The sequence below is a fragment of the Labrus mixtus genome, chromosome 1, assembly GCF_963584025.1.
Source record: "Labrus mixtus chromosome 1, fLabMix1.1, whole genome shotgun sequence".
NCBI classification, from domain to species: Eukaryota; Metazoa; Chordata; class Actinopteri; order Labriformes; family Labridae; genus Labrus; species Labrus mixtus.
Window position 1 is genome coordinate 24,491,113 of NC_083612.1, and position 11,915 is coordinate 24,503,027.

Below are 11,915 nucleotides of genomic sequence, written 5' to 3' on the forward strand. Positions count from 1 at the left end.
TGTGTGATCTCTGCAGTTTTATTTAACAGGGTTAATCTGCTTTAAATCATAATTCTGCAAACAATCTCCCAACAGCACAGCAACAAGATTGATCATCAATCAATAATAATGAAGAAGAAAACAGCTTTTTACATATTCTATTATATCTCTGTGTTTAATTTATAGTTTCATATAGCATACTCAGAGGTTGAATAAATTAACTTTAAGTAGCGGCTTCAAACTGAGTATGTGTATTGGTGTTCATCGATCAATAATGACCTGTGGAGTGCTGAGATGACCCATACACGGCTGCAGCAGTCTCATTAAGCTTTATAAAGAAAAGTAGCTGAATCCAGTTTCCAAGCATTCATTCCATTTTTAGTAGTCTTTGAAGCAGCAGAACTAAGGCCAGGATTATCAGATCTGTTGGTCTCTGGTCAGCTCTGGAGGAGGGAGTCTGGTCAGAGGGCAGCCCTCTCCTGTCAGGGGGTCTGAGGACCAGCCTACAGGGGTTCTGAACTTCCTTTATGGGGATCTGGACCTCACTGGGCTTGTTCACCCTCAACTTATCACGGACCTGGAAATACAGTATAAAGATATTGTGGATATTTATATAAAGAATCAGTCAATCAAGCATTTAGTTGTGGGCCTCATGTACAGAGGATGGGGTCCTTGCAGAGGGCGGCTGGATTCAAATCCGACCTGTGGCTCATTTCAACGTATATCATTCCCCACTCTCTCTCTCTCTCTCTCTCTCTCTCCATCTCTCTGATTTCTGACCCTTTCACTGATCTATTCTCCAATAAAAGACAACAATCAGTCAATCATTCTCACAATATCAACTGAATTATTGTTTGTGGTGAAATCTTGTCTCGGATAGAAAAGTTAAAAAATAAGACGGTAAGTGTGGCTGTATTACGATGGTGTACAAATGTACTTTTCAATTACATAACTGTCCTGGATGATTTTTTTGGGCTTAAAACATAGTTATCGTCTTGCTCACCCCCTCCACCTCCTCAAACACTCGCAGGAAGTTCCTCCGAAGGACATCAGCAAGGTCATTCTCAGTCCAGTTCCTTAGCAGGAGTTCCTGGATCAGGGCAGGATACTTTGACACATCCTCTAACCCCTGAGGAAAGCTGTCAACAAAAAAATGAATACCGTAATATTTGTGTGCACATTTTTATCTTTCAAATAAACAATTCCTGAAATGATTAATTACCATTATGAAAAGAAACTTAGAGTAACTCTTACTTAGATTAATCTGTTGCTTTTAATTTGTTTTTGACATAAAACTATTTCTGGACTGGATTGTTTCATATGAACCATTCTTTGAATCATTCTTCGGTGAGTTTTCTGCAGCAGAGCTTTTTGATGTCTTTCAGAAGTAGACAGTTATTGATTTTTTTTTTTTTTTTTTTTTTTTACCATTTTCAGCCTGTTGACAGCTGTGAAAGCCAAATTGCTGATAGCATGACAGGTTAACAAGCGCAGCATTGATCTGGCTCAACGTCAGACATAAATATGAAGCAGCAAAGACAGGAATGAACCTGCACATAGGCATGTGTTTCTTTGTATTGTAGTTTAAATAATATTGGTATGTAAGTTCTGTCTTAAAACATCCCCATTTATTCTGAGCGTATGATACCCTAAATCCACTAAAGCATAACAGTGCTCTAGATCTACTGTTGCAAACAGTGCATGAAAATGCTTCAAGTAATCGGCATGTTTGAGTTTTTCTCACCTTATAGCACCCTCAAAGTCCCCTCCTATTCCTAGCGATTCAGCTCCAATCACATTCTTAATGTGATCAAAATGATCTGTAAAAGCCAGGTGGAAAAAATGGATCAAATGAGATATAGGAAATACAAAAACTATATGTAGATATTTACTGCATCTCTGGAAACTCTCACCAGCCACGTGAGAGATGTTGGCATCATCCCTGCAGGAAATGAAGTTGTTGTGGAGATTCACCATGATCAACCCTCGGTTCTTTTTCTATAAAAACAACAACACATAATTGGCACCGATACGTTTAGTAAATGAGGCGACGCTGACAAAAATAAAAGCTATATATTAAGACAGTTTTTGGACATGAGTAGCTGTTATGTCTGCCTCATTTACTCTCAATTATTTATAGTTGTGGTAAAGATCAGGTTAATACTTGTCCTTTCAAAACAGCCAGTAAGCCTGAGCTGCAGCAAAAACACAGACATCTGTCATAATGAAAAACAGTATCAGAAGGGGCCAGAGGTGAGTTGAGGTAAAAATAGAGAAGTATGTTCATTTGTATAATTCATTGACATTCGGTCTTCATCTACAGCCACTACAAACTGATAAATTGTACATGCCAAATTAACAGAAGGGATGAAACCAACAAGGTCGTGGATATCATGAGGATGTTAGCCAACATGCTGTTTGATCAGATAAGATGAGAATTTTGCTGGATGGTTTAAAAAAATGTAAAGTTCTATTTTTATAACGAGATAAACATTAAAAGTGATGTCCGCTACAATGAACTTGTCTCTTAATAATCAACACAACATTCAGAAACACCTCAGGTTAAATATGAACACAGACTACTTACAATATAAAGAGGTACTTCAGAAAAGGTTTGGAGAAAGAAGAGGTGACACAAGAAAGAGAATATTGATAGTGTTGTTAGCTTATACTTAACCTCAGAGGTAGAACCTGCAGATGATTGGGCACCTGACAGCCATTTATGAGACATTACTACGTTTAATATTCTTTGAGATGTTTGTTGATGGAAGCAGCCTTCGCACAGTTATATCCCTGAAAAAGTCTTGCAAAAAGTCACATATAGTGTTGTTGTTTTCTCTGATAAAAAAAATCCAATCTATTTGTTAGCATATCTGAAATACATGAACAGTGATAAATAGGGATGTAAAGTTACCTCATGATTCAGTTAAAAATGTATACAAATACGCGACAAAAGATATATTGCAATACTTGTTTTTACCAGCAGAGGATGTGCTTTTGGCTTCTCTTGTTCAACATCAGTAGCTGAAAAAGAGTTGTGTACAGACCATAGACTGTAAATATTAATGGGTGAAGCCTGAGTGACGTCAGCTATCTGTTATGGCAGGAGGTTCTGGAGGCTCATTGGCAGCTGCCGCCATGCTGGAAATGCTGTCTCAGTCTAACTTTCAGTCAACCCTAACGACAGGCTTACCCCCAATTCACACATACTCCGTGCGCACCACGGTCCGTCAGCGCCACGGTCCGTAAGCGCCACGGTTTTGCTCCGTCGGACGGCTCACGCCCATTCACACTGGATCTGTTTCTGGGACGTCAGCGCAGCGGAGCGCACTCATGACACATCACAGGAGAACTACAAGATTTCTGAGGATGCATTGTTGTTAATTCGGTACCTGTTTTGACGTAATGTTGAAAAATGAAAAATACGATCGCGAGTCCGTATATTTTGTTTTATTTTTAAATTGACTGGAGGCTCTGTGCGTTTCCTTGTCTGACTTCCTGTCCGGGCTGTCATATTCTGTCCAGCTTGACGCGTGCCTGCAGCGCACTCAAGGCGAAAATAGACTCGCTGCGTATATGAAACGGAGCAGAGCGTAGTGCCGTTGGGCGCTGACGGACCGCAGCGCGCCCTGTGTGAACACAATGATTGACTAGAGTGGCAGCTAAGTACAACGTAGTGCGCGGCGCTGACGGACCGCGGCGCGCATGGAATATGTGTGAATTGGGGGCCGAAGCTGAGGCGGGTTTTAAGCCTCATGACGAACCGTAAAATTGCACCCACCTGTCAATCATGTCAGCTACGCGTATAACTATGGGTAAAACGTATTGTCTTCAAAATCAAAACAGAGCCGTTCACCCAACGTACAGTGTGTGCCAGTGATCGCAATAACTAATCAGACCTTTTTCGTCTTTTGGACCAAGCTGTAAACATGTTTATCTATGCTGTAAAAACAGCTTTTTGCACAGATTTTGCACTTCAGGATTTTTCATTTTTCAAAACCAGAGGTTGAGACAGAGGTAAAGACATGGCGGTGGTAAATTAAGTTTTGGCCGATAAAAGTGTGTCTTGTTTCATAGCAAAGATGATGAAACAAGGTTAGCAGACAGGAAAAGAACAGTGTGCAAATGTTGCAAGAGGATGACTAATGGCACAATAAAATAAGTGGGAAGTGGATTTAAACTCGCCCTCGCCGAAATGAGCACAAAGCTAAAGAGTTCAGTAAGTGCAGCTGTATTTGAAGGCCAATGATTATTTTATATAACCTTTATTTAACCAGGAGACAACTCATTGAGATTAAGAATCACTTTTCCAAGAGTGTCCAGGCCAAGACCAGCAGCAGCATCAAGAAGAAAAAAAGTGCTTAAATGCCAGAAACCCAGCGCGTCATTAATCATAGAGGCATAATATGGATTATTCTATTAGTAAGTATACAGCCTCAAAGTAACTTTAAAACCTGTTTTATCATTTATCAACTTCAATCTCATTTCTTTATAAAAATTTAAAAATTACAAATTTTCCAAAAAATATTATTGGAAACCCACTATCCTGATACGTATAGTGTGAGTTGAGTGTATCATAACATGTCTGGACATAAACAGACAAAAAGAATTGTGTGGCATAAAGTTTGACGTTTTAGCAATATTGTTAATCTTAATCCACTAGTAGCCTCTATTTGCTTTTGTCAGGCTTAAAACACAACTTCTTGCCTGAAACTTGTACACAACACATTCAACTAAGTGACTAGAACAAGAGTCTAAAATCAGCATAGATCAGCTGCATCGATTAAGAACCAATTATATGGCTATTAGTGTGGTGAGATGGATTTATGGGAAAAGTGGTTCTTATTTTTTTTTTTATCCTTTTGAATGAAAAATGATAGCATATTCTCTGCCAGGGGTACAAATATAACTTATAATGTAATAAATACATCAGTGATTTCATTGGTAAGATAGAAAAGAAAGCAGTTTGTCACTTGGTTGTCTCACCAGCTCCTGCAGCAGCCAGTCAGGTACGTTGCGGCTGTGGTTACAGATGGAGTGGGAAGATGAGTGGCTAAAAATAATGGGAGCCTTGGAGTGCTTCAACACAGCCCCGGCTGTGTCCCATGAAGTGTGGGAAAGGTCCACTATCATTCCCAGTCTGTTCATCTCATCCACCACAGCCTAGCAAACAGATTGAAGATACATGTAAGCTACAGTTTACAATATACTTGAAAGGAAGCAAGTCAATATATCCAACATCATGGGATGCTACACACACGCATTGCATACAAACACGCTCATTCAAATGCAGTTGAGGAAGTAGTACATGTCATTGTTGTTTATATGTTGACCAACAGTTTTGCCGTAATAGATGTAAGATGACTCAGAAGTCCAATTTTTGGTTAAGCAATTTATCTTATTTATATTAAGTGTCTCACTTCCAGGGAATAATAAAATGTGCAGAACATTTTGCAAACAGAGCCCTCGCTTGGGAACCAAATTTCTAAAAAGGGAGAGGAGTCTCTTTTTTTCTGGACTAGCTCTGAGTGAGATTCGCTAGGCGGACGTGGGGATACTCACAGTGTTCGATTTCCCCCCATGCAACATGGTGGTTGCCTCTATGGGACTACAAGTCCCTAAGGGGAAAGGTCACACTGCAATTTAGAGTATCTGGCTTTCTTGGAGTCTTTTGGTGATTTCCTTTCAAAAGTGACTCTATAGTTATTTCTATAACCAGAGTAAGAGCTGGATTCATACTTGGCACAAAGTCAAATACATTTTCAGATGGGCGTTAAACTCGGACAAAATGTTTACATTGCCATCATCTAGTTTGATTATTATTGGGACAGGATGCCCACAAAAATCAAACAATTTGATGATCATATTATTCAAATATTGTCCCAAAAAAGCAAACAAGTTTACATCATTAACGTAGTCAGAGTCATGAAACAATAGCTTGTATTAGTTAGTTATGTATAGTAGTTAATATGAGAGAATATAAAGCTTACCTTGCCAAAGTGTGTCAGACTGTTGTTGTGTTGTTGATAGACATTATAAACTTTTGAGGAGGATTCTGCCCTGCATTGAAATACAACATAATAAAATAAATAAATCACTTAATCATTCTTTTGCCATTGCCAGATCTGCTCGGGTCCTGCGTCTGCTAGTGACATTACACAATATGATTGATTGTACGTTTTTTATGAGGCTGTAGCACATTTTGATTGGCTGTTTGTCAAAGAGTTTACAGATGAAGTTTTGGCGGGTATGGGACAGAAAATATGGATGAATGCTAGGAATCTATTTTTAACCAACAAATACAAGAGTGCAGCATGAAACCAAAACAACTTGCGGTGCATTGTTGTGTTAGCATGCTAATGCTAGCGATCTTTATTATGCTCGTATCTTCACACTGCATGTAAATTTACCCGAAATGAGCGTGATCTAGAAACACAGTTAAGCAGTGAGTACAGTATGTTATTCTTCTTTTCTCTAGTCCCTCAATTAAACTACTTTTATACACGAGGGGACGAGTCAGCCGCCGTCCCGGCGATGTCAACAAACTGAGAATATGACTCGGAAAACTCGGAAAGCATCACAGACAGTGGGACTCGGGTTATTTTCAGAGGATATACTTGATTTCTATTATATTTAAGTGTGAAAAATCGCATATAAAGCATTTAAGCCAGTTTGGACTGTGAGATTGAGTTGTTTTTCTTTCATGAGGAGACATTCATCTCTCTCATCGACTCTCTGCCGTACAGCCAACCACAATGTGCTACATCATCATACAAACACAGGCGACGTACCCCCCGAGCAGATCTGGTACCTTTACCATCACAACTACAAACAGAACAGTATTTTAAACGCTGCTTCATTTAGCGCATATTCAGCTACATGCAATGCAAAATTTCAAGGTTAATAAAAAACATGGACTTATTTGCATTAAAGAAATAAATTCAAAAATATTGTATTATGTCAGACAGCTGTTTGGTTTTTTTTCTCTGCTTTTTGGGTGTTCAGGGGCTCCATAGTATTGGATCTTTGTAGATCCTTAGTATTAATACTATGTGTCCTGTGGCCCAATGCCAAACCAAACCCCTTGAAGTTCAGGCAGAACGTGTGCTGATACATTTTGCATAGCAACAAAATACATTTGGGCCCTAAACTTCGTTTTGAATGCATACATTTCTATCTTCACTTGTCGATGCTTATTTGCATTGAAATCAATCTCTTAATTACCAGGGAGTGTTGCAGGTATGCGTGAGGGCCATGGAGCGAACCCCAAGCTGATAAAACATCCGCAGAGCTGGCAGACTGCTGTCGATGGAGTGGCCCCCCTCGACACTGATTAGACAGGCTATCTTATGTCTCATTTCAGAATTCTTTAGTTCTGCAGCAACAGAAACACATGTATGACACATACAGTACTAACAATCTATCCACAATAATTTCCACAAGGTCAGACATTGTCTGGGTTATATGATCATTAAGAAAGTATTTTAAAGAACAAAATAGAAATCTACAAGAAAACACAATATCTTCTAGTGTTGTTCCTTTATTTGGCAAGTGTGTTTAATTCAAAGATTGTTATAATTGTAAACACGGCTCTTTTCCCACACAGACTGAACATAATAAATATTTAAGAGCATAGATTCATAAATCACAGAATTATTTTCTATTTACATAAATTAATTAACTAGACTGAAAAAAGAATCAATTAGTCTTTCATCTCAACATAATGTTGTATTAATTGCCTGAATTCCCACCTTGGGGTATACTATACTGTACCCTGGGCAGAAGTGACCAATTCAAAGTCCTGGTACTCAGTGCACATGCGCCTGACCACATCTATTTGTTCCAGAGTGAGCCTCACAGCATCCTTCTCCTGGGCCCCACACATCACATATACCGCAAACATCTGACAAAAGGACGGGGACATGACACAAGAGATACAATCAAGTTACTGAGGAGGTCATTATAGGTCAGGTCAGCTCCTGAATGTAAAAGTCGGACAGTTGAAATTTTTTAACTTTTCTCTGTAGCCACTTACACTTCAAAGAACCCCAGTGTTAGGATTTGATGATTTATTATATTATTGTACCTGTGCCTGTACATGGCCTGCTTGGAGACGGGTGATATCGGTTGCCACTTTGCTGACATTATGAAGGTCAATTTGGCTCAGCCGATTGTCATGAAGTATCCTCAGCTGGAGCGCTAGGTCATTATGACTGACAGATGGAGAGACAGGGTGTGAGGAAAGACAAACGGATGAAGAGGCGTACTAATTAGATTTCACAAATTCGTACAAATGACTATAACTGCAGTGTAGGCAGGGTGATAAACAACGTTTACCCATCAATAAGAGGATATTTGGACATCAAGTCATGTGCTCTGTCTCTCTCAGAGTATCCAGAAACCAAAGGGCACAAGAGGGAGAGCACCAGCAGAAGCCTCATGGTCTCCATCCAGAGGCTGCATGTATCATTTGTTGCAGTCGAGGACATTTCCTGAAGAGAGAAAACACATCAACCTTTACAGAAATAACAGCTGGGCAACAGTACGCAAACTAAACAAAAACTAAAACTATCTGTTAATTTGATAGCACTACTATGTCTCTAAGCTACTGTAAAAATCTGATGCAATTTTATGTTCAAGAACGTTTACTATCTGTAAAATTGCAAAACAATAATAACAACAAACACAAAACGTACCTGTCAGGTCATCGGATGACAACTTGTTGACGACCTCGCTGAACAACTGCACACAAACAGTAGTCTATGAACTTTCCAGCTCTGTTGTGTACAACAAACCTTGCAGCATTCAAAACTGGCAGATGTGCTGGCTGCAGCATTCAAGGACTGTCGGAAAAACCGTACAAGTTTATTGAAGTCCAGCATCCCGCCTTGCTTTGTCGACAGGTAGCTCGAGATCTCTTAATGCTGCCATTTAAATACCAGTGTTTATTCAATATTTGTAGGAGATAGCTCTAGATATGTTCATTTTCTTTGACTTCTGCATCTGTTCCTCCTTTCCTTCGAACAGTCTGGAAAGTTAGAGATGTAATGAGTGTAATCGAAACGTATGAATGGTTCAAGTTATATAATTACACCAGAGTAAACATCACCATCCACGGCCGACCTAACTTCCTGAAATTCAGTATACAGTATATTGTTTATTGTCTTTCTATTTATTTATTTTGTCTTTATATTCCGTGGAGTTAGGAATTTACGAGAAGCATTTTAAAGCAGCGTATACTTGTTGATTTGATGTTGCCATCTGCTGGTTCAATACGATTATCGGAACGACTCAAATTGTGGACTAAAAGCGATATTACACCTGACACGTCTTCATAATTAGCCTACCTTGTTCTCGTTTGTATTATTCTTTATTTGTCGAAACATAGCCTACACGCCGTTTGATAATAGTTTACTTTTAGCAGTCTGGCCTACTCTTCAATAAAAACTATCAAATTAAAAACAAAATGCCCAAACCTGGCGGACTATGGTACCTGGTCAGGTGAAAATTGCCTTGGAAATTTGGCTTTAAAGTAAGTCTAAATAAAAATGTAAGCATTTTGATATGAAAAGTTACTATTAATAAAAAAGGTTGTAAGGGGCCTAGTCCGACTTCTATCTGTTGTAAAATCTATCCATGGCTCTCATTTCCCGTTTGGACCCAACATGTACTATGGTTGAAAGATCACATAAACAAAGTTGACTAAAGTTGTGTTGAACTGTGAACAATGGCTGTATGCCTAAATTATAAATGGTGAATTTCTTACATTAGCTACATTTGCTTACTTTGAGGCCTGGCCTGTATATAAGTCTAGCAGTTCAAACAGGACAACAATATCTTCTGTTTTGTATACACAACATATTCAAACAGCAAACCAGAATGTGTTAAACTCTTAAAGGTACCAGATTAGTATCACAACTAAACTAATAGTAATTTCTGTTTGCAGCACAGACACTTTTGTGTCAGAAGTTTGGAGGACTCTGACACTCATCAAAATGGGGTAAGTGCTGAAAAGTGTCCTCTAAAATGTTTGTAAAGCTTTTTTGGCTGTGTTTATAAATATACTACATGTTGCTTGTTGGTATTTATTAAGGTGTATGTTGGGATGAGATAGTCTAGGCCTCTTCTCCACTGCTCCTGGGTTATGTTCCTAAAGCAGCTCTAGCTGTTGAAAAGGCACTGACTGAAATAAGGGATCTGCCAAATAAGCAATATAGGTTCATATATTGCTTTTAGATTTGTAACCTTGAACGGCATGTGATCTCAGTTCTGGATCAGGTACCTCATAGTCAGAATGAGGATGTGACTACACAAACCGTATTGCAACAAGCTCTACTCTGGAAAAGCCGTCCCCAACTCGTCCTGCTTTGAGGTTGCAGAGTGGTTCAAGAAGGTGCTGTGTGTATTGGCAGCAGCTACAAATCAGTGAAAGATGTTTTCCTTCTTCCATAAACCAATAATTTTTTGATGGCTTTAATATTCCAAGGTTGCTGCCACTATTTTCCAACAGATAGAAACTTGTGACAAATACTGCTGTTCGACAGAGCAAATTCTTAGCTTATGCATAGTTACTTGGGCTCTTTAAAAAGGCACATATACCTACCAGTGACATGGAAGATATTTGTGGGATCAAGAGTCTCCAGTGTTGTCTTTCACATGTCATTGTTATTTTGTCTTTTACCGTGAAGAAAATATCTTCAGCTCCCAAATCTAAAGTTATCTCTCTCCTGATGCTGTCAACTCTTGACTTTGAGTGTTGTTGTCTTTTGCTGACAAAAAAAGTTGCATATTGTGTTCATTGCAGGAGTAGTTAGTGGAAATAGTCATGGGGTGTGTAAATAGTGTTTGGCCATAAACTGCACACTTGCCTTTGTTAGGATTTTGTCTGCAGAACATTCTTCCTTTTCTTCTTCTTTTTAGAAAAAAAACATCAGTCCAAATATATTAGATGTACAGACTGATTTTTTGACATGGGGTATAGTGACTTGTAGTGGGGTATACTGCCTTGAACCCCTCTGTGTCTGTGCAAGACTATGAACATTTCAGAAATCACTCTACTGAAGCAACACCTATACTTTGCTTTGTTTCTGATTCTGTTAAGCCCAGACCAAAGGAGACCACCTCTGCTTTTATATGCTTTCAAACTCAAAATGTGCCTGTTTAATTAATCCGGGTTGGATTGTACAAATGTGAATTAGTCTGGTGTTGACGGCGGCATCAGGGTGCCACAAATGAATTTCAATTAATTTCAGTGGGAAGATAGGAAGCCTGATTCTGTGTTCCTCCCACTGAGATTCAGCCTTGTACTCTGTAATGAGGAGAGTGATTCGCCTCTGATTGGAGCACCCTACTGCTTCAATGGAATAATCACAACTGTGTTGATATCACTCTACCAATCCCCCCACTGTGCCGACTGAACCCCCTGCTGACACTGTTTGAATTCAAATTAACCAAATCATTTAGTCATATTGGCGACCTTAGTGACTTTCAATAGAAGAGATAAAAATCCCTAAGGTTAAAGCGAATTTCTTGATCAGAAAGCCAAAATCTGGTCATTAGGGACGCTGGCTGCAGCTTTTGTTTTTGAGAATGCGTTGAAACGTGCGGTTGCAACATTTAGAGATAACTAGTAAAACTCCTTTCATGGAAAGAATATCCCTACACGGGCAGGAAATGCTGTTGGCCTCAAGTGTTATTTATCTTGATTACTACGGTACATAAATTATGAAACTTTAATTTTGCAACTTGTTTTAAGTTTTGATGGATTAATAGATTTTAAAAGTGAGATCTGAATAACCACAGAAACATGTCAAAATCAGCCACAGAAATCAAATTTACAGAGTTCTGTTTATAATTAGAGATTTTTTTAAATTCAAATGCTGAGGTGTTTAATACATATAGAATTGTTTTGTCGGTCAGTCTTTGCATCTATATAT

At 38.8% G+C, this 11,915-nt stretch overlaps 1 protein-coding gene across 1 annotated transcript; it reads right to left on the reverse strand.

Annotated features, from left to right (window-relative positions):
- Nucleotides 1–2: 2 nt before the first annotated feature.
- dpep2 (dipeptidase 2) lies at nt 3–8,777 on the reverse strand. The gene is made up of 11 exons (XM_061039250.1): nt 8,676–8,777; nt 8,317–8,436; nt 8,066–8,192; nt 7,753–7,882; nt 7,204–7,354; nt 5,970–6,039; nt 4,966–5,142; nt 1,893–1,977; nt 1,724–1,799; nt 983–1,118; nt 3–556 (listed from the first exon to the last, which is right to left on the reverse strand). The coding sequence occupies exons 2-11, from the start codon at nt 8,427–8,429 to the stop codon at nt 347–349; spliced, it is 1,275 nt and encodes a 424-aa protein (XP_060895233.1). The 5' UTR covers nt 8,430–8,436; nt 8,676–8,777; the 3' UTR covers nt 3–346.
- Between the last annotated feature and the right edge of the window lie 3,138 nt (nt 8,778–11,915).